Consider the following 21978-nt stretch of genomic DNA (forward strand, 5'->3'; position numbering starts at 1 on the left):
CTTGACACATAATGGAGGCTAATGCTCAGGTTCTCCTTCCCCAGGGAGATTTCCCACATGGTGGTTTCCCCAGCACATGTTTCTATGTGCCTTACACAGGTCTATCTCAAGCATATATCATGAAACTCTCACTCAGAATTAACTCTAAAAATGCTTCCCAGTTGCCAGAAATCACAGGAAATAGAAATAAGCATCCGAACGTTCAGATTTGCAGTGAGAATGCTGGTAAGCATTGCTACTTTGAGGCGACAGTTTTACTAGTAGATGTTGAAAGCGCTAAGTGACTAGCACCAAAGATGCTGCCATGTAGCCATGAGCTATTTCCAGTCCTTCTTGCTTTTCCTGGCTTTACCTGGATGGGATACGTGCAGAATGCAGATTTGTCATCCAAATAATTATGGCCTGACTGTGTCACATCCTCACGTCTGTTCACATGACTCACCATTCAGCTGGAAAGCAGGAAGCGCATTTGGGGGAGGAAGTCAAAAGGACGCCACACCTCAGGACAATACCCTCCTAACCCAAGCCGTGTTATTATTCTCGTCTACCTAGCAACACCCAAACAGAGCATGTTTAATCACACCATCAGAAAGGAAGATCTGGGCTATGAGTTTACACTGTGTCTCACATCTGAGACATCATGGGGAAAAGAGCTAACTGGGTAGCTGACTAAACCTCTCACCTCAGAGTACAGAGACCTAAGCCTCCCTTCAGTTTACTCCGGTGTATCGCTTAGAATGATATTCACTAACATAGAACTAAACGTAGGTAGGCGGAAGTGGGTGTGCGCACCCATACATGAGAAGTTTTTGGCACCCAAAGGATGCTACCATGAAAAGTCTTTGTTGCCAAGATTGTCTGCTCTTTATCAATTTGCATGTTTTCAAAATAAGCCTGAATCTATGCCAAGATGTGGCATCTTTTAATGCATGGAGAGTATATTTCCATTACAATGGATCAGGAGTTACCTCATCTCCCACTTCTATTCAGAAGTTCTGGAGTGGCCAGAAATATCACCCTCATTCAAGACCAGGGAGAGTTTAGCAAAGTGATGCTCAATCTCATTCTCTCTAGCCCTGAACCCACATTCCAATCTGAAAATGAAAACTTTAGAGGAATGAAAAACTGGCCAGCTCTTTAATGACCCCAATCTTCCACTGCCACTGAGAATCTAATGTCGGAACTGGAGATGGATAACAAAGAGATTTTATTGTATGATTGCATGGGTTTTTTCTTAGAAATTTATAATTGTATATTTATTTATATCTCAGTAAGGGTAAAAGATTAATTTACCATGAATATTGAGAATGCATTCTAATAATTTACATTTATAAAACATGTTTAAGTTAATATCACATTATATATTTAATTTCATTAAATATATATATAATTATCATATCTCAGACACTCTACTACCATGCAAACTATATTTTATCTCATTTTATAAGTGAGATAACTGGGGTACGAACATCTGGCCCAATACTACACAGCCAGGAAGCAGTAAAATCTTATTTAGCCTCAAGCTTATCTGACAACCAGGCCATACACTTTCCACCCTAGAAAATGCCCCCTCTATTTATTAATGAACTTGCAAATTTTGAAATATGTTTGCAGCTTGACGAACAATTTAGAAGTAACGTTTTATAAAGATAAAAATCGCTGCCGCAGCGAACCACTAATCCAGAGGTCTGTTGTGCCAATCTCCTCATCAGTCTGACCATACTTAAGTGCCGCAGATAGGTCACCTAAGCCACCAAACGAACGTGACACAGCACAGCTGGTGGGTGACACAGCTACCAGTGTGCATACTCACTCCTAGCACCTTTTACTCTTAGCTAGAAAGCATGGCTACATTTTCCCCAGCCTTTGACAGAGAAGAGGCACCAGGAGAAGGCGAAAAGGAGGGGTTTGTAGAGAGAAGAGCATTGACTTCAATGAAGTCAGAGCTGGCAATCTGGAGCAAGGGGAGACAGAAAGCTATAGGCTCTGGAACATATTGGTGCTAGTTACTGTGGAGGCAAAAGCTCACACACAGCTCAGGAGCCTCTGAGGACACCAGCCACCTAAGCCCAGAATAAAATCAGAAACCTGTAGGATGACATAGAGGAAAACAAAAACAATACTTTAACCTAAGAAAAAATGGGATAGCAATTTTAAAATTTCTTCCAAAAGAAATTTCTGCTGTTTAAAACAAGACTATTTCCCTTTACTGAAAGCCAATCTTTGGAAGAGCTTCTCATTTCTTGTAGAGGTTAGAGCTGTTTGGGTTTTTGTTTTGTTTTTTTATACAAATAAACATCCATTTCCAAGGGGAATGCTGTGCATGTAAAGAGGTTTCCGAGCTTTACTGGAAGAGGATCTTGCCGACTCTGTTTTGCTGTTTACCAGCACCGTTCACCACCACTTTAGCCCAAGTCCCCAAATCAAGGTTTTAATTAAGAATAGTTCCCTTCCTCTACTTCCACACCTACACCCAATCTCAGACACGCCTGTCAGTCTCCTTCCCCGAGGCTTTCTGCGCTGCCTCTGCTCTTTCTCACACGTGGTTATATCCTGTTTTTCTAGAACCACTGAAGGGCAATGCTTGGAGCACCTGGGAATGATGAGATCCAGGCACAAACGTAGAATTACTTCCTCTCTTCATCCAGGGTTGTTAGCTTCAACCCGGCAAGAGAGTCTCACTAACAGGCTCTGATCTGTAAGGAGCATGAGGGGCCAAGTACTGAATGGCGGGCCATTGATCTGGCCAAGAAAAACAGCATGAGACGTAATTTTAAAATGCATTCTTCCTTTTGGTTTCTCCCGAATAGATAAGAATGAATTATTGCTGGGAACTGTACTTTGTAGCAAACAGACCGAGAAGCTGACTAATTTGGGACTAGCCTCCTGAAGTAGCATCTCCCCAGAAGCAAAAGGAGTTTCCTGGAGCCGTGGTAGACAACACAACACCTTTTTAAAAGGTTTGCTTTAGAGTAATAGGTCCTTAGGGATTTGGAACTGGGGCATAGTTCACGGGAAAGAGATCAGAGGGGAAAGGTTAGTGAATGAAAGTCTTGAGAAAGAAAATCATGAGGCAAGTCAGGAAAATGTCTCTCCAGGCCTAAGTGCCTGATAAAATATATCTCAAAAAGTAAACTTGGAAAGATATTTTAATACCTCTGGCAAAACGACACGTGTCTTTAATTTACAAAGTGCTCCTATAACATTATAAACTGTAGCTACAACCTAATGCACCACTCACTGGACAAAGGATATGAACCAGCCAGTCTCAGACAAAAACAAATACAACTGCCCAGAAATAGTTTAAAAGATGCTCAACCTCGCTGGTGATTGGAGAAACAAAGTAACAATAAGATGTCTCTTCTCCCTGGCAAAATTTTCAAAGTTTGAAATTGCCCACTGTTGAAGACGTGTCAAAACAGCTGTACTCACACACTGTTGGGGAGTGTACATGGGTGCAGACTTTCTGGAGCGTAATTAGAAAATATTCATCAAACTTCAAATCTCAGACAATGTCCGTATAATGCCATAGGTAAGAAATTGCTCCATAAAAGTACATCAAGATATATGTACAAGAATATCCACTGCAGCACTGTTGATAAGAATAAAAATCAACACTTGTTTGTCAGGCAGGGAATAGGTTGAATAAATTATAGCCATCCAGCCAACAGAAAACACTGGTGCATAATGTGGTTAATCTGAATGGACTGAGAAGGAAGGATCTCTAAGACACACTAAATGGCGGTGGGGGAGGGACAAGATACAGACAACATGAATAACATAATTTCATTTGTGAGAGTACATAATATATATGCAGCTATATAGTTATTGCTTATTACAAACTATCCCAAAATGTCATAGCTTAAAACAACGGCTATGTATTATTTCTCACAGTTCTGGATGTCTGTGTTAGTTCTTCTGTTAGCACCTGGACTTACTCAGGTGGCTGCAGTCAGCTGGGAGGTTGGATGAGGTGAGATGGAGTCACTTCTCTGGGGATTTAGCTGATGTGGTTACAATGACCGGAATAGACCACATGCATTTCTATCCTCAGGGCTGTCTTCGTGGGCGTGAAACCTGTGCCCTGGGCACTGAGTTTAATGCTCTGCTGTCACTATCTTGAAATTCTTAACAATATTATCTTTGAACTTGTGTTTTTTAAGTAAAGTCCATATGGACATTGAGGGTGTGTGAGCAGAGGAGCTAGGGCAACAGCCACGTTCCCTGACACCCCATTTTTACACATGGCAGCCACATTGCCTCGTGAGGACAGAATTCTGGTGGACTCATGATGATGGGAGTTCAGCATGACTCCAAGCAAGTACACCTCCCAATGAGTTAATCCAGGTGCTGGCAGCCACAGGGGCCCCACATTCTGTACTAATCAGAACTTCCTTGGAACACACAGAGAACGGCATGGTATTGGCAAAGGAACTCTATCAGATCCTGTCTTATTAATGTGACTTCCCTGGATTAACCAACCACTTACCCTGAACATAATGACATAAAGAACAAAGAAAGCCAGGGCCACCCACAGTCCTTTTCCTTCAGTCCTTCCGCACTCAACTGGAAGCTGAAGGTAGGAAGTATCGGCAGCAGGCATGTGCCTCAAGAACTGAAATATACAGTCCTATTAGTTCTGTGCCCCGTTTCTACGGTTCTGGTGAATGAAATACATGTATGGGGCTAGGAAAGACAAATTATGTCATTTTGGTGATTCTACATACAAGTCACATGTTCTTTTATTTGCATTTAAAATTGGCATTGCACCATAGAAAGATAAACAGAAAATGTATGCTAATCATTTAATTTTTTCATTTTTCTACCTAGAAAGACATATTAAGTAGCAAATAAGAAACATGAGTTGAAATAGAGAATGCAGAAGAAAGGGAAAGGCTTTATATTTTAGTACTGTTAACACTTTTTCTCTCTGGGGGGAACAAGGAACCTTACATTTCTATTTTTCACCAGGCCCCACAAATTATGTAGTCGCCCTTGTCTGTACTGCTTGAATTTGAATACACATGTGCCACATTTGTGCATTAGAAAAATGGGTTTCTTTTTATCACACCCCTTTCATTCTTGTATTTCATAAAAGGAAGCTTTATGCTATCTCTTACTTAAATCATCAAAGATCTGTTTAAAAAAATAGCATAAAAATAATGATAAGATCCAAGGAAATAACAGCTGAAAGAAGACAGGTACCCAAATGAAGAAATATTTTTAATAAGCAAAGGCAATATCTCTATTATTATTCCAGCTCGTTTTCTTCGTGGGCAAACATTCTCCTTGATTTATAGCACTAGACCACAGTCAGCACAATGAAATTAAACAAGAATAATATGTCAGATTAAAAAACCCAAACCCAATTTTATGAACTCAGTTCACAACAGCTGCACTGTCAAAGTAACTATTTATACTCTCAAGGGCCGTGGATACAAGGTCATCTGCACCACCAGGGATGCTTGCCTCGGTTAGTATACATATAAATCAACTCAGGAGATGTGGAAGGCATCTAGAAGTTATTTACAGGGATAACTTCTTGGAAAATTAATGCCAAAAGAACTACCCATGTTTTATTAACTAGCATGGTATCCACATGATATCCCATAGTTACAATGACTGAACATCTCTATTCAAACTGAAGGTGGTATTATTTTTATTTTTACCTCTTATATTTTTAATATTACTAATCATGTATAATTCTTTGAATTTTCAATAGACGTACTAGTTCTTAACAACTAAAAATTAAAATTAATTATACTATAAAGGTATTATATGCTTAGTTAAAATTTTCTATGTCACATTTTGCAATAAAGTTTCTCAGATTTAAATGCTAATAGGAGATTCAAGTTGTTTATACTTAATGAAATAACAAAGCAAAAGGAGAAAGTAAACTAAACCCTAGTACTAGTAGGTCTGCTGGAGCCAATTTGTGTGAAGACTGTGATTCTTTTAGAATTTTAAAAACTTTTTTTTCTTTCTCAGAGGGTTGTGAAAAAAGAGTTAATGTAAGCTCCAGAAGTCTTGCCTAATAACCAAAAGAATGCTCTGCATAAAATATTCTACAGAAGAAGGTGGTAACAGTGAGTTGAGGGGAGCTGATGGTTGGGCACTGAGGTGGGAGAAAAGTATGCTTTTCATTATATATAACCAGATGTACTTTCGAACTTTTTAAAAATCAAATGCATAGTCTCAGTAAATTAAATTTCTTTAAAAATAAAAAATGAAGACAATTCTTGCTCTGCATAATGAGTCATTCAATAACTAATTTTCAAAAGTACCATTGTCGGGAAAAAAAAAAAGTACCATTGTCTAAAGTTGTCCAGTTAGCTTTATGGGATGATTAAATGTGGACCTTTTCGGGGGACATATGGAACTCAGAACACAAAGCCACACTTCCATGAAAACCTGTTATTAAACTTCAATCATTGTGGAACTGAGTACAAAATATTAAAATTTTCTCTATTTAGAAGGGCAGTGGATCCATAAATTAGAAATACTTATTTTAAAACAGGCTTTGGGAAAATCTCTTACTGCAAAGCATTTCTGTTTTGAATCTAGAACTTGGTATTTTTTTCTAATGATTTCTTTGTTGCTACAAAAAGATTTTCTGAACACCAATGTCAAAGCCTTAAAGCCACAATGAAAATTATTTTTCCATCTCTATTCTCACCATCAGAAATCTATAAAGATGCATTAAACTGAGAGAAAATGTCCCGTATTCCCCAGTATTCTCCCATGTAAAGGGGGAACAGGCTATAGAATCTGGTCTGTATTTTTTTTTTATTCTATAAAAAATGGGGCCTCAATCTTTTGGGAGGTAACATACCCTTTTCAGATGGGGATGAAAGCCATGGGCCCTCTTTTCAGAAAAATCACAGATAAAAAAAAAAGTCAGAGGTTTGCAGGTTTCTCAGTAGCTGATCCATGAACTCCCCTGGGCTCATGGGTCTGGGTTAGAAGCACCTGTTGAGTCCCATTCCTCTTTTCTGACTGCACACATAGACCTATCCACCAATGGACTCAATAAGTTATTCTATTATTACAGAGCACATTATCACTTGCATCATATTATTTTTCAAATCAGCCACAAAGAAAAGTAAGATAATATCTTTATAAAACAAACTTTAAAATTTTTAAATCACAAAATAGCCAGATTTATGGTGAAGTTAATACATTTAGAATTTATTTACATTAAATATTATAAAAATAAAAAGAGGCAGACCAAGATAAAATATTTGCAGAAATTATAACCAAGGGTTATTGTCTGATCAAATAAAGCATTCAAATAGATCAATCAATAAATGCCAATGTATGTATAACATGTCTTAATAGAGGAAATATAATCAGTAAAGAAATATGTAAGAAAATATCAACCACCCCAGCAGTAATCAAAGAAACACAATGACAATAATGTTGCCTATTACAACGAAAAAACTATATAATGATTATGTTGGCTACCACTAGATATAATAGGTATTCTCCGATACTCTTTAAGGTTCAATAAAAGCTATAGAAGATAAATGTGATCGTATTTATCAAGAGTCATCAAAATTTTCATTCCTTTCAAATTAGTCATTCTTTTTCTGGGAATTTATCCCCAGAAGTGATTCTCAAAGTATAGTTTAGGGGCAGCTGGGGGCTCTCAACCCAGAGGGCCTGAGTTCAGTACTCTTTCGTTATAATACTAAGATATGACTCTCCACGTTCCCTCTCATTCTATCACAGGGCACAGTGGTGTTTTCCAGGAGCTGCATGATGTGTGGCGACACCATTGCTATGGCAGGTAAGAGAATGTGGGCTTGAAGGATGGTGGGATTTGGGGGTGATTTTGTACCTTATTCTCATACTTTTAATAACCAGACCACATAAGCAACCTCAAATCACAAAGCTACAAATAAACCACATTCACTCCGTCTCTAGAGCACTGATTGCCATTATCACTCAAATCTGGCAGAGACCCCAATTCGGAAACAGAATGTCTATATGAGAAAAAGAAAAATTATGCTAAGAAATTTAACACAGACTAGTAAGGAACAAACATATTATTCAGTCATAGAGCAGAGCCTTAACACAAGGCAAAGATGCCAACCAGGTGTATGCCGAAGCAGCAAGTGCAAAGAGACCCGAGGATTACCAAGGCCCACTGCCCCGAGACAAGAGTTCTCAGGCCTGGCTGCCCAGTAGACCCATCTGGGGAGCCGTAAGAAGCTACTAATGAGACATATCCAAAAAAATATTGCTAAGAGCGATGCCAAAGAGTTTATTGCCCAGGTTTTCTTCTAAGAGTTTTATGGTTTCAGTTCTTACATTTAAGTCTTTACTCCATTTTGAGTTTGTTCTTGCATAGAGTGTAAGAAAGTGGTCTGGTTTCATTTTTGTCCACTTTTCCCAACACCATTTATTGAAGAGACTATCGTTATCCCATTGTATATTCTTGACCATGTAAATGTGGGTTTATTTCTGGGCTCTCTATTCTGTTCCATTGATCTACATGTCTGTTTTTATGCCTGTTTCATGCTGCTTTGATTACTATTGCCATATAGTATAGTTTGATATCAGGTAGCGTGATACCTCCAACTTTGTTCTTCTTTCTCCGTATTTCTTTGGCTACTTGGGGTCCTTGGTAGTTCCATATAAATTTAGGGGTGATCATTTCATAAGATATATAAATGTCTAATCAGTATATCGTACACCTAAAACTAATATAACATTGTATATCAACTGTAATGGGAAAAAAAATTTTTTAAAGAAACTACTGATGCCCAGGCCCCATTCTGGTTACATTGGACTAGGGAGGGCCCACAGATGGGAATTTTAAATAGCTTCGCAGGTAATTCTAATGTGGAATTAGTTTTGGGAACTATAACTAGAAATGATGAAAGATACCAAAAAGTTCTTCTTGCCTTGCCTTTCAAATAATATATTATGATACAATATGACCTGTTGCCCTATACATTTCCTTTCCATTCACATAATTTGTGTCTCTGCCTTCTTGAATTTGCAAACCAAAAAGAGGGAGGGGGGAGGTGCTAAACTTTTCAATTCATCAGGCACCTAAGTAATTGATCAATGTTACCTTGGACCGCTGTGGTCAGAAAAGCAGGATTTAAACAATGGTATCTTTATTTTACAGACAGATGGCCCAGGAAGCTGGAGAGCTTTCCAAACAGTCCTCCAGAAACATTGGGTTAAACCAAGAATAGATCAGAATTTCAGGCCAGACCACTGACCACATCAATAACCTTTAGAAAGTCTGTCTTGCATTTACTGTTCGGGCTAGACAGCTCAAAACGGAGGGGTCAGAGAGATCAATCCAGGCAAGACTGCAGGAATTCCGAAGGGCTGCCTTTGTGACAGGATTTCCTGCTGCTCCTTCCCTGGTGTCAAACGCCCTGCCCCAGTGACTGTGCCCTAACCTCTCCTCCTTGGCAGCCAGAGACCTCGCAGGGAATGGAATTTGGCCTGATGAGAGCAGGAAAGTCCCATGACCACAGAGCTTCCTACACATAAAGAGCTTAACAATATCCCCAGTCCACACCACGAGTTCCTTCTGAAAGTCTCAAGTTCTTAAAGTTTTCTCAACTCGAACTGCCTTTGCCTGCGGGACCCATTAAATCTTAGAGCGGATTTCTCCAGATGATGACTGAACAACAAACAAATCACAAAGCCAGGCATTTGGAAATACAACACATGACTCCCTCAGAGGGCAGGCGGACAGACCCCTAACCAAACCCCGCAGGACACACACACACACACACACACACACACACACACACACACCCGCCAATCCAGGAGGCAAAGGCCGAATGCAGAGAGAGAAAGCCGAGCCTCTTCTGTGTGGTCAGTCCCTTGGGATGAGGCTGCTCCAGTGCTATAATTTGGTTAACTGACCCCAATCCTTTAGGGAAGCTGAAAAACAGCCTTGTTAGCCACACAAGAATTCAGAACCAGATCTCTTGGGGTGGCATGCTATGCCCCCGGTGGAAATGACTCTCTCCCTGCCCGCCACCACATGTCCTTCAGCACACTGATCTTCCTCATGGTGCTTTCCAGTTCACCTTCGGTCAGGGTGATTTGTATTGATGCCTGTCTGTCTTCACTAGATTGTGAACCAGACGGATAGACAGGGTGCATCTTGCCCCTCCACATGGTGGGAACCAAGTATGATTGTTGAATATGACAGAAGCTTCTCAGAGATGAAATGGTCAAAGTGGCATCCATTAAGATTGAGTCGAGCGGCTCTTCAGCAGGCAGAGCCCACCCAGAATGTTAGCTGAGACACTGAAGAGGGCCACTGCCAGACAAAAGCAGGGGAGAGGGTGGGTGTGAGGCGTCAACAGCGTGCTGGCGAATGCACAGCCACAGAAGGAATTTCAGAACCTCTGTTAATAGAACCTCCTAGAAGACCAGGGTATCCACTACACGCTCCTGAAACAAACACCCAAATGAGCATCAGCTGAGGAGCGACCGCTGCTCACAGCACCCCACCAGCAGGCCTACCGGCAGCATCTGGGCATTCCTGGCACCTGCCAGCCGAGCCTTGATCTGCCAGACCCCCTGATCGTCTTCTGAGAAATAGTGAGATCATAGCTGCGGAGCTGGTAGGACGTCAAGTCATCAATAATGTAGCAGAATTCCCATAAACAGTAAGGACTTCATATAGTCTGAAAGCGGCAGGCAAGACACCTACTGGGCGCCCACAGGGTGAAATACCATCACTCTCAATCTGTTTCCCTACCCAAAATTCATTTTTAATACACGCCATTCAAATAGGTCACCAGATAAACACATCGACTTAATGCAAATGTGGTAAATGTGACTCTGCCTAGTTATGAGCAACTATCTTTGTTTATCTTCTAGAAACATATTTAAGATCATCAGGCTAAGCAAACATCCTTCACAATCAGAAAAAGATGAGCTGCCCCCTGCCTGCCCCCCCTCCACATGCACATCACAGATAAAAATGAAATCTAATTATGTCGGTGCTGTGCAACATATTCAGATCTGGTGGAACATAATTAGAGAAGCCAGAGATGCTTTCGAGTATAACTCCTCAGGCCAAAATGCAAACGGTGGCAGGTAACGCTTCCCCACGAAAGAATTCTTTAAAAACCCATTCTGACCTTGTAGGGCATACGTCCTTCTTTTCCTGTCTCTCAGAGCTCTCAGACATCCAGGGAGGATCTGTCCTTTATTTGGACAGCAAAGTGCATCTCCATCGTCGATGATTCCCTGACTGTATCTGTTCCTGTTCAGAGGATCTCAGACCATGGAGAGGAAACTGGTGCTGCTGGTTCTCCAGGGAAACTCGGGGAAGCAAAGGCAATCGGAAAAGACTTCCTCTATATAATTTTTTTTTTCAATTTTAGTTTCCTCCTAATAACTTCACTCCCTTCCTTTCTGGATTTGGACCACTTTGTCACTTCACGGAAAAGCGTGAGGACAGAGGAGTGAGACCCTGGCGCAGACACGTAGGTCCCACTCATGGAAGCAGGCTTCCGCTCGGTTTAAAAGAACCCGAACTGCGAGGAGAGAGGCGAGAGAAGCAGCCAACAGGATGTGTGTGGCTGGAGTTCCTGGCACAAAGTCTTGGCTTTCATGTTTATTTTTGGATGTATTTTTCTTGGCCTTTTGATGCAAATTTCTGGCCTGGGAAGTAACCCTGCAGGACAAGATCCTAAGTTGCCAAAAGTAAGCACAGGCTTCTGACTTGGGAGAGCTTCTGGGCTCCACAACTCCTCACTGGAGGGCGTGGGTCCCTGTGCACTCTCAGGCAGGCAGGCAGGCGACTGCCTGTCTGAGGATGGATTCTGCAGTCCTACCTCGGTACCCGGGACCACTAAGCAGGCACCTAAAATGCCAGCCCACCTGCAAAGCCTAGCAGTAATGTCACAGTGAAAGAACCTGAAATTGTTTGCATGCTCAAGGGAGCAATAACACCCACCCAAAGGACTTCTGAGATTTTGGCATTCTGTGATATTATGTTTTAAGTGTTTGCCTTTAATTTTTCTGACAGCCCAAGACAGATAGGAACATCAAGCCTATTCAAGCAGGAGCAGATGCCTCTGAAAGATATATTATTCTAATGCGGTTTTTAAAGCACATCAGCAAAGACGAAGCTGCTGTCATCTCAATAATTCCTATTCTCATAGTGGCTTAAAAATTATTAATGGAAAAGGGCTTTTTTTTCTTCTCCTTATATAATCCAAAAGAGGCAGTAAATAGAAATAATTAAAAAGCTTTACAGTCCCACAACTGCCAACACATCTGGGAGAATCGAGACAAAAAAAGAACTCTGAAAATTAGGGACTAGAGATAGATGTAAAACGTTTCTTCAAGAATATTCACTGCTCTAGCTGGGTGGCTCAGCTGGTTGGGGCACCAGAAAGGTTGCAGGTTCGATCCCTGGATGGGGTATGTACGATAGAAACCAATTGATGTTTCTATCTCACATCTATGTTTCTCTCCCCCCCCCCCCCCCCGCCACTTCCTCTCTCTCTAAAAAAAAGTCAATAAAAACATATCCTCAGGTGAGGACAAAATATATATGTGTATATCCTATCTAATAAAGAGGGAATATGCTAATTGACCACCACCCACTCACAAAGATGGCGGCGCCCACAGCCACAAGATGGCGGCGCCCAGTTCCCTCAGCCCCGCTGGGGTGGCAGGTGCACGGCATGGCTGGGCCCACCCCGAGGCAGGTGCATGGCATGGCCAGGCCCACCCCCAGGCAGGTGCAGCTACTCCGCACACTTGCCTCCGGAGTCCCCCAGTCCCTTCAGCCCCCCAGCCACTCAGGGCCAGCCCAAGGCGCAGGCAAGCCTCGGATGGCAGCTGCCCAGCTGCCCAGGGCCGCCCGAGGCTCAGGTAACCAGGGCTGACCGAGGCTTGTGCTGCCAGCAGTGGCAGCAGCAGAGGTGTGATGGGGCGTCGCCTTCCCCTGATCACCGGGTCGCCTCCTGCCCCTGAGGGCTCCTGGACTGTGAGAGGGAGCAGGCCGGGCTGAGGGACCCCCCTCCAGTGCATGAATTTTCATGCACCTGGCCTCTAGTGTATATATATATCTTAGAAATATTCTTGCTTACAAATTGCTTTTTTTTCCTAAGACAGAAACATGAACTTACCTCTTATTTTTCCCATTCAGCTTTATATCCCATAAAGCAGATTTTTTTCTCAGTCAAAATATTTACTGAGGCCACAGATACATTTGGGCAATAAACATACTTTATCAAGCATTACTTCTGTTACAGAGAACAGACTGGTGGTTGCCAGAGGCAGGAGGAGGGGGGTGGATCAAATGGTCAGAAGGAACCAACTTCCAGTTATAAAATAAATGGTGACATATAATGTAAAGCATGATGACTATGGTTAATTATGATACTCCATTGTATATTTCAAAACTGCTAAGAGAGAAAAATCTTAAAAGTTCTCATCACAAGAAAAAAATTGTAACTATGTGTGGTGATGGATACTAACTAGACTCATTGTGGTGATCATGTCTCAATATATACAAGCATCAAATCATCATTTTGTACAACTGAAACTAATATAATGTTATAGTCAATTATAGATAAAAAATAAACATTTAAAAGAATCGTTACACCTGAGCAATGATTCTCTGTGACATGGTTTGCCTTGGTTAAAATCAAATCACAATAGTGTGATAAGAAGTTTCTGGGTAACAATTACAGCTTTTATTGTGACATGGATCAGATTATAAATTTAAAATATTGCTTTTACTTTTAAAGACTGTAGTTTTATTGCTGTCTTTAAACTTCCAAATAATTTATTAACAAACATATATAATATGTAATTATTTTGAACATGCTCAAACAGGGTTCACAGCAAAGGAAAGCTTTTGTCCAGAATGATGTTCGTGCCATTGAAGCACAGGTAAGCAGGTGGTAGACCACTAGCTCAAGGGCCTCTTGGTCGTATCTTTAATGGATTTGTTCAAGCGTGCCTCTCTAGTCTACTTCTCTGAACACACTGGACTCATCTCCTCATTCCATGTCCTGTATTTGGAACAGTCCATGTAAAGAAGCCCAAGCATGCTACAAAGCTGAAAGCATCTTTATGCAGACACAGCACTGGACAGAAAGTCAGAAAGAAAACAAAAAAATTCCTCACTTGTTGTTCTAACCATTGAAAACCTTCTTATACTATATGTGCTGAGAAGAAATTCATGGAATTGGACAACAAATCAGTCTTTTATTTATTCTAAATGCCAATAACAATCATAAATACCCACAATCTTGGATCAAATATTAATAAGTGGTTTAAAACTGCCAAGCCTACACTTCACGACTTTGCCATTTCACCTCCTTCCTGAGGGTATACAATGCCACCAGTGCCAAAGAGTTTGAATTATAATTGCCTCAAGAACTAAAAACGATATTCCAAGACTTTTAAATTAATTTTCTTCTGAATGAAATCCAGAAACATAACTATCTATTCCCTTCCTCTCTTCTTCCCTCCCTTTCTTCTTCCCTCCCTTCCTTATTCCCTTCCTCTCCCTCTCTCTTTTGAGATGCTACTGAAAAATGACATATTTTATACCCTGGTTAATATATTTTATTAAGTACTAATATCAAAGAGGTGTGAAAAGAGGGAAGCATTATTGAACAACTCAATAAATTTCCTATAATTCACTTAAGCTAAGAAAATATGAGCTAACTTTAAGATGGAACAACCCAGCACCCTCAGATCCAACCACAAATTGGCAATTGAAACTTGGAGGGGAAAAAAAAGTTGTTTTCATTAGAAAAGGTGTAGGGTACAAAGAAAAGCATGAAGCTGCTACCTCAGTTATATTTTGGGGAGTATTTATTTAATTTTATGCATTTGTAGAAACTATTGAATAATTCTTCCAATCAGATTTTTTTAAAATAATCTGGGTGCTAATAATTTGACTTACAACATAATAGACAATATAAACCAAGAGGTATTTGGGAAATTGAATAGGAGTCAAAATCTCACATGGAGTTCTGAGTGTATATCTACCAGTGGAGAGCCCGGGAAATTGGCCTTTGGTCAGGAAAGGAAGCAGGATTCCCAAGTTCTGTGCTGCCATTCAAGTCCAAGTGTAAGATTTAAAATAGACTATTTGTTCAGCCTATTAAGAGCTATTTTTAGACTGTGCTACCTGTTAGTAGTAGGGACCACAATTTTCAGAGTTAGAAGAAGTAACCAGATTCCTGATTCTCGTGTTTGACAAAAGTAGGTGACATCAAGGACATAGACAAGGATACAGCTAAATATAAGGTTGCTGCCATATAATGGGCCGACCATGGCATTCCTCAGAAGTAAATAACCAGGTGAGGTGAACATGCACATTTAGACCCATGAGGCAGCTTATCCAATATTTACTATTCACAGCCTATGGCCTAACACAGAGCTCCTTCCCTTGCTGACAGGAGAGGCACTGTCCAGCTTACCTGTCTACTGCTTTCTTCCTGCCTTCTCACAGTTTGGTGAGGCTTCTACCTGAATTCTGAAGCTATGTAATCCCTCCGTTCATGATATTTCCCTTTTGGTATTTGGCTGACAGATTTGCTAACAGATAATATTTACCAGTGTAATAAATAGCTGAATTATAAACTAGTCAATGCCATGAAGAGAAAAAGAGAAAGAAAAAAGAGCCCTGAACGATGTGGCTCAGCGGTTAGAGTGTTAGCCCACGCAGTAAAGCGTCATGGGTTTGATTCCCGGGCAAGGGCACATACCTGGGTTTCAGGTTCAATCCCAGGCACTGCTCAGGATGAGTGCAGGAGGCAACCAATCAATGCGAGTCTCTCACATAGATGTCTGTCTGTCTGTCTGTCTGTCTGTCTGTCTGTCTGTCTCTCTCTCTCTCTTTCTCTCTCTTTCCCTCTCTCTCTCTCTCTCTTCCGTCTCTCTCCCCCTCCCTTCCACTCGGTCTGAAAAGCAATGGAAAAAATATCCTCAGGTGAGGATTAAAAAAAGAAAAAGAGAGAGAGACAAAGAGAGAAGAGAGCCTGATTTGGGCAGCTGTAAAAGATGTTTATGGAACAACTGAGGAAATTTGAACTCTAGAGTGGGTGTTAGATGATATTAGGATATTGTTACTTTTACAGGTGAAATAATGGTAAAGGTATGTAGCAGAATATTCTAATTTTTCAGATTACATGTTGAATATTTAGGATGAAATGTCACAATGTCTGTCATTTACATTAGAGTGGTTCCAAAAACAAAAACAAAAAACAAATATGAACCAAATATGGCTGTATGTTAACATTTGTGGAACTAAGTACAGGTATACAGGTGTTGATCATATTATTCTTTTTTATTTTCTGTTAGGTTTTAAAATGTTTTTCACTATATATTTTCAATATTCCCAGGTAGCAACTTCTCAGGAACTGCCTTCACAGCCTGAGGGCTCCTAATTACAATAAGTTTTTAATATTTCTCCCAATCACCATCAGCAGTTTGAATCAGTCATCCCAGACAGAAAGCAGCTATAATGACATACATCACAGGTAGGACGCTTTTTTGTTCTTAAACCGGTTTTCTGAATTTCCTTTTGGGAACAGACTTTTTCAGTTTACCTTTTAAAGTGAAAGATCCAAAAAATGGCTTGTTTGCCTCAAGCTTGGTCCATTTTAATTGACAGAAAACCTCTCCACACACACCTCATGCAAACCTACTTCAGCTTTGCCTTCCTAAAACTAGCTTTTGTCTCTGAACTTTACAGAGCGGCTGGAGCTCTTTAATATTTTCTAAGGGAAGCATTTCAAACAAGTAACCCCGCAATTTATTCACTACTGCCAAGAATAAAAGTAACAGGTTTCACCACCAAGGCCCTCCAAGGCTTTGCAGGACTTTTAAGGCAAAGCATCACTCATTCGCCGGCAGGCTTGCTCCCTTAATGCATCTGTCATTTGTTTGGCTCTGGAGGAAACGATTTGATTACACAAAATTCTTTTTAGATCAATTTTAAAATCTTAGCCACAAGTGGCGAAGCCTGCCAGCTCAATGGGTTAACACTTGGACACACTGAGCCCAGGACAAAGATAAGGAACAACCGCAGGTTCAAATCAGAAGCTTGAAGAACTGAAAAGGAACGAGCGTGAAAGATGCAAGGCTTAGCTGGGCCTTTCTAAGTGCTCCCCTTGCCATTGCTGTAGATGATGATTTATTCCCCACACTTCTTAGAAATGAGTGCAATACCCTAAGGGGCACTGGTAAGCAGCGGTAAATGCTAACGCCACCAGGACCGGTTGCATCCATCCACTGCTGTGCCACCTAAGCATTTTGAAGTTGGCAACTAACCAGACATCTTTATGTCCCTCATTTCTCATACCTTATTATGGGGCACATCGTTTTTTAAAAGCATTTAGATGAAGCAGATGTTAACCCCATTCATTCCACTTAACCAGGGAATATGTCAACGATGATTTTTAAAATGCAAAAGAAAATGTCAAAGTATTTTGTTCCCTGCTTAAGAACACATCTGTGGAAGAGGAGGGGAGAAATACATAAAACACTCTATGGTCATTCAAGAAATAATTATAAGGTATGTCAAACTACAGAAAATTGAGCAAGCACTAAATTTAAAAAAGAAGAAGAAGAAGATGCCTTGTGTCAAAATGGCTTTTTCACTCCCTCATTTCAAAAACCAGTTTTGAAATTAAATTCCATCCACCAGCTCAGAACAGAACACATTAAGGCCCGACTGTAATGCCATTATCCACATGGCAGCCCCCCTTTTCCCCCACAACCACAGTAATGGACAAAGAAGCCTTGGGGCTCACCTCCCAGAGAGCCTTGAAGTCCTTCTGCTCGATGCGGAGCAGTTCGCTGCTCTCCCTGGTAACGATGGTCGCATGGCGGGGAGTGTTGTCCAGAATGGACTCTCCAAAGGCCGTTCCAATTCCCAGCGTACAGATGGTCACTGCATCCTGAGAATCCCCAAAACTGGTCATTAGAAAATTAAACATTTAATGGATGGGTGAGTTGTCTTTTATTTGAATTGAAGTATAATTTGTATACAATAAAACACTTGATTTAATTGCACAGTTCAATAAGTTTTGACCCAAAGCAAGACAGAGAAACATTTCTATCACCCAAGAAAGTTCCACCATGCTTCTTTCCTTCAAAACCCTCCTTTCAGAGGTGATGGGTTTATTCCTATCACCGTAAAGGAGTTTTGCTGGTGTTAGAACTTCATGTGAAAGGGATCAGACAATATGCCCTCTTTGATGTCTAGCTTCTTTTGCTCAACATAATGTCTGTAAGACTCATCCAAGTTGTTGCATGGACCCGTAGTTTATTTTCCCTTTTACTGATGAGTACTTTTCCATTGCCTGGAGATGCTACAATTGGCTTGTTCATTTTCCTACTGGTGGATATTTGCCTTGTTTCTAGTTTGGGGCTGTTATAAATAAAGCTACTAGTAATAATCCCACACAAGCCTTTTTGTGGACAAAAAGACTATTTTTGTAAATGACTTCGATCTGCTTTAAGAAGGGAGGGGAAATCTTTTAAAAACAAACTAAGGTCTTTAGTGAGAAGGAGCAGTTACAATACTTAAGTAGGAAACTGGGATGCTGTTTTGTCGGTCTGTCTTGAAGAGATGAGGAAACGGAGGATCGGAGTGGTTGATTCACACAGCCCTAGTTCACGCAGGTATAACGAGTAAAGCAGTCAGGTCCTAACCACTGCTCTCGGACTATAGATCCTAAGCTTTTTGTATCATGCTGCCTCCTGCAGCCACAGCAGAGTAAACACAGCGTCTGATTAAGTGCAGGATGGCTAGTTTATGAAATGTTGTGAATCAATGATTTAAAAGTTTCTTAAGGTGTACAAAAAAAGTAATTTACTCTCTGCATGCAACATCAGTGATAATATTGGGATTTAATCCTAACTAGTTTCAAATAATACAAACAGCCACTCAAAATCACCTGGACATTAATTTTGCCAGGCATTACCGACCAAGGGAGATACACAAGGGTAATCCTGAGTTAGAAAGCACAGCTTTCCTTTCATGCATCTAATACACCATAATAAGCAAATGTTGTTAAGATCAACTTAGTGACTCCATAATCACATTACTAAGGCAAATGCCCATAGAATCCAGTTCCTTGAACCATAGCAAATTGCTTCTGCACAGATATTACCATATAAAATTGTGTTCAGAAAAATGAAATCAATAACATCTCAGAAAAGAATAAAAGATTAGGGGAGAACTTAAGAACAGCCTGCTAATAAATTTTCCAGAAAGTCAGTTGCAAACAAATTCAACCAGAAACATATCCTGAGAACTGACATGTCAATAGTCAGCAATAGCATGGTACGTTGGAGTAATTTTCAAATTCTAATAAAAGCACAAGATGGATTATGATAAATCACAGACCTTCATGAATTCTCTAGCGTATCAGGTTCCTTTGAGAATGCCATTAGCTTACTTCATTTTATCTTCTGAACCCTTCAGAAAGGATTCTGTTGCCTACTCTCTACTTTCCAGGGTTAAATTTTATTTTAAGACTTGACAGGGGTGGGTCATAAATATTACTCCTGCCACTATCCACATAACAAATATCTAAAGTCGTCCACAAAATCTAATGCAAAAGTACAATAAAGGCCACCTGAAAGAAAATATTTACAGTGACACAGAGACTGAAGAACGAAAGCAGCACCTACTCAGGAAATATAAAATATTAACAACATTGCAGGGCTGGTTGAGAGCCGACCATTGAATCAGGAGCTCAGGGTTGATTTCCGGTCAGGGCACGTGCCTGGGTTACAGGCTCGATCCCCAGCAGGGGGTGTGCAGGAGGCAGCCAATCAATGTTTCTCCCTCATCATTGATGTTTCTATCTCTCTCTCCCTTCCTCTCTCTGAAATCAACAAAAACATACTTTTAAAAAATATATATTAACAATAGTAAAGAAATGTCCTATTTGGGGATAAGATGGCAATTTATTTTAAGGTCTTTCAAATGTGAAATGAAGATTTAAAAACTTGAATGTCTATAATATATGAAGGTGGGTTTAGCAGATGCTGCTGGAGTCCTGCCAGATGCCCCCACCCCTTTCCCTGTCCCCTCCCTCGCCCATCACTTAGCTTTCTGGATGGTTGCCTTTCACACCTATGCATTGCTCCACCTGAGGGCAGAATGCTGGGCAGTTAATACCTGGACAATACACCCTCCACCAAAGAAGCATGAGAGTAGGAAGATTAAGCACCCTGGCTTTCTAACCCTACACAGTTTCTTAGAGGGTCCCCTGGGGAGTGAGCTCAGTTGCCCACAGTGGAAATCCTCTTATCAACACTTTTATTGACTTTCCTTCATTTCTTATCTCAATTCCCTACTCCTTTATAATGCTTCCCAGAGTCATGTCCAAAAAAAAAAACAACACCCACTTAGGGCCAATCATTATCTCCAGCTCAGCTTCTGGAGAAACCCAAAACAAAGTGTGGGTTAGCCAAACATGGCTGAGAGTCCCGAGTTACACTGAGCCCTCCAGGGAGGCACTGGTCAAACCAGCATTGCCAAAGAGACTTGCATAACAGGGACAGAGACCAGCTCATCGCTTACTGCTTTGCATCAGACACATCGTAAGTGCAGTATCCCTTGGGTGACACATGGGAAGACTTCACTGTGCTAGTAACGCGTACTGGGTCTCTGAGTCCTTCTACTATATAACTGGGGGTGTGGGCTCTCAAAAGAATGGGACGTCACTGATATGTCATCTGGGTTCTTCTCCCAATCTGATCCAGCTCTCTCTCATTTACCATCCACTTGATCACTCCTTCTCCTACCCTCTACAACACTCAATTATCCACTTACCCTTATTAGCACACACCCTACTGTGCATCGACATCCATGCAGATCTCCACATGGGTGAGTATCCTACTATGTGCCATGCACTTGACTATGGTGCCTCATTTATTCCTCACAACAGTTAAGTGAGATGTATTTAAAATGCTTTGCACAGTACCTCATTTGTGGGATGGAAGGAACCTTTCTTATAAGACTATTAGCAGGATTCAATAAAAATAAAATAATATATACACTGAGTTCTGTATGGTTCCTGGCATATGGTAGGCGCTCCATAAATAAAGGGAAGTATTATTTCTGACAGCCATATTTAAGCTATCAAAATTTCTAAAAAGCAAATTATATAAGATGTCCCCAAAAATGTATACACACTTTGAATAATTATAAAGGAACTGTTTACTAAAATACATTTCATTTTCAAAACTGAGTTATCAGCTGTTCAAGTGTGTATACATTTTTTAGGGACACCCTGTATTTTTCTATTATTTAAGTAACAGAGAAGCTCTATATTCATTTCCTGTTAATCTTCCATTAACAATGGCTTTTCAACACTCAAATTCCAAGTTTCTCTGACGCCCAGTTTGGATGTCAAGTGGTTTGAATGATCTGCAAAACACTTCAGCTCTCTGGGGGAGCTTGTATTCAAAGAAACCCTTCTGATGAATCCTGCTGTAAATCAAAGAATCCTTTCGTTCTGCTACTAATCACCCCTTAATTTATCTGCTTTGTATGTCAGAATTATGGTATACTGAGTTTTCATAAAGCAGCATTCTCATATGAGGCATTTTATTTGCTTGTTTCATTATAAAGTACAGCTACGGTATGAAAATGGGAATGGTGCTAAGAAAGCCAGTGATTATATGTCACTGATATCCAAGCTAATAAACATGTGCCTTACAAATAATGTCTATAAGCGTCTACTAAAATCCAACTGACACAAGTTACAGACAGCCTGATGAAACTTAAAATAACAATCAATCAAATAAACATAAGAATTCTCAGTGATAAGTACATTAAGATTTTTTAATTGTCCTATAACTTCAAGGGGTATCTGATCTTTTTATTACATTTTTTTTTTTAAGATTCGACATATTAGTGAGAGCACACGGTATTTGTCTTTCTCTGTCTGACATATTTCACTTAGCATAACACCTTCAAGGTGTTAT

General features: G+C 40.5%; 1 protein-coding gene across 3 annotated transcripts in view; it reads right to left on the bottom strand.

The window, feature by feature from the left end:
* The window catches only part of RAPGEF4 (Rap guanine nucleotide exchange factor 4), a 269856-nt gene that overhangs the window by 188070 nt on the left and 59808 nt on the right, over positions 1 to 21978 (bottom strand). The window contains exon 4 of one of the 3 annotated variants that reach the window (XM_079782132.1): positions 17784 to 17930. In XM_079782132.1, the coding sequence (XP_079638258.1) occupies positions 17784 to 17930 (147 nt within the window). Of the gene's footprint in view, positions 1 to 11129; positions 11278 to 17783; positions 17931 to 21978 lie in introns of those variants that run through there. The other 2 variants (XM_079782138.1, XM_079782135.1) reach the window with 2 other exon arrangements.

The sequence above is a fragment of the Cnephaeus nilssonii genome, assembly GCF_951640355.1.
Source record: "Cnephaeus nilssonii genome assembly, chromosome: 10".
NCBI lineage: Eukaryota > Metazoa > Chordata > Mammalia > Chiroptera > Vespertilionidae > Cnephaeus > Cnephaeus nilssonii.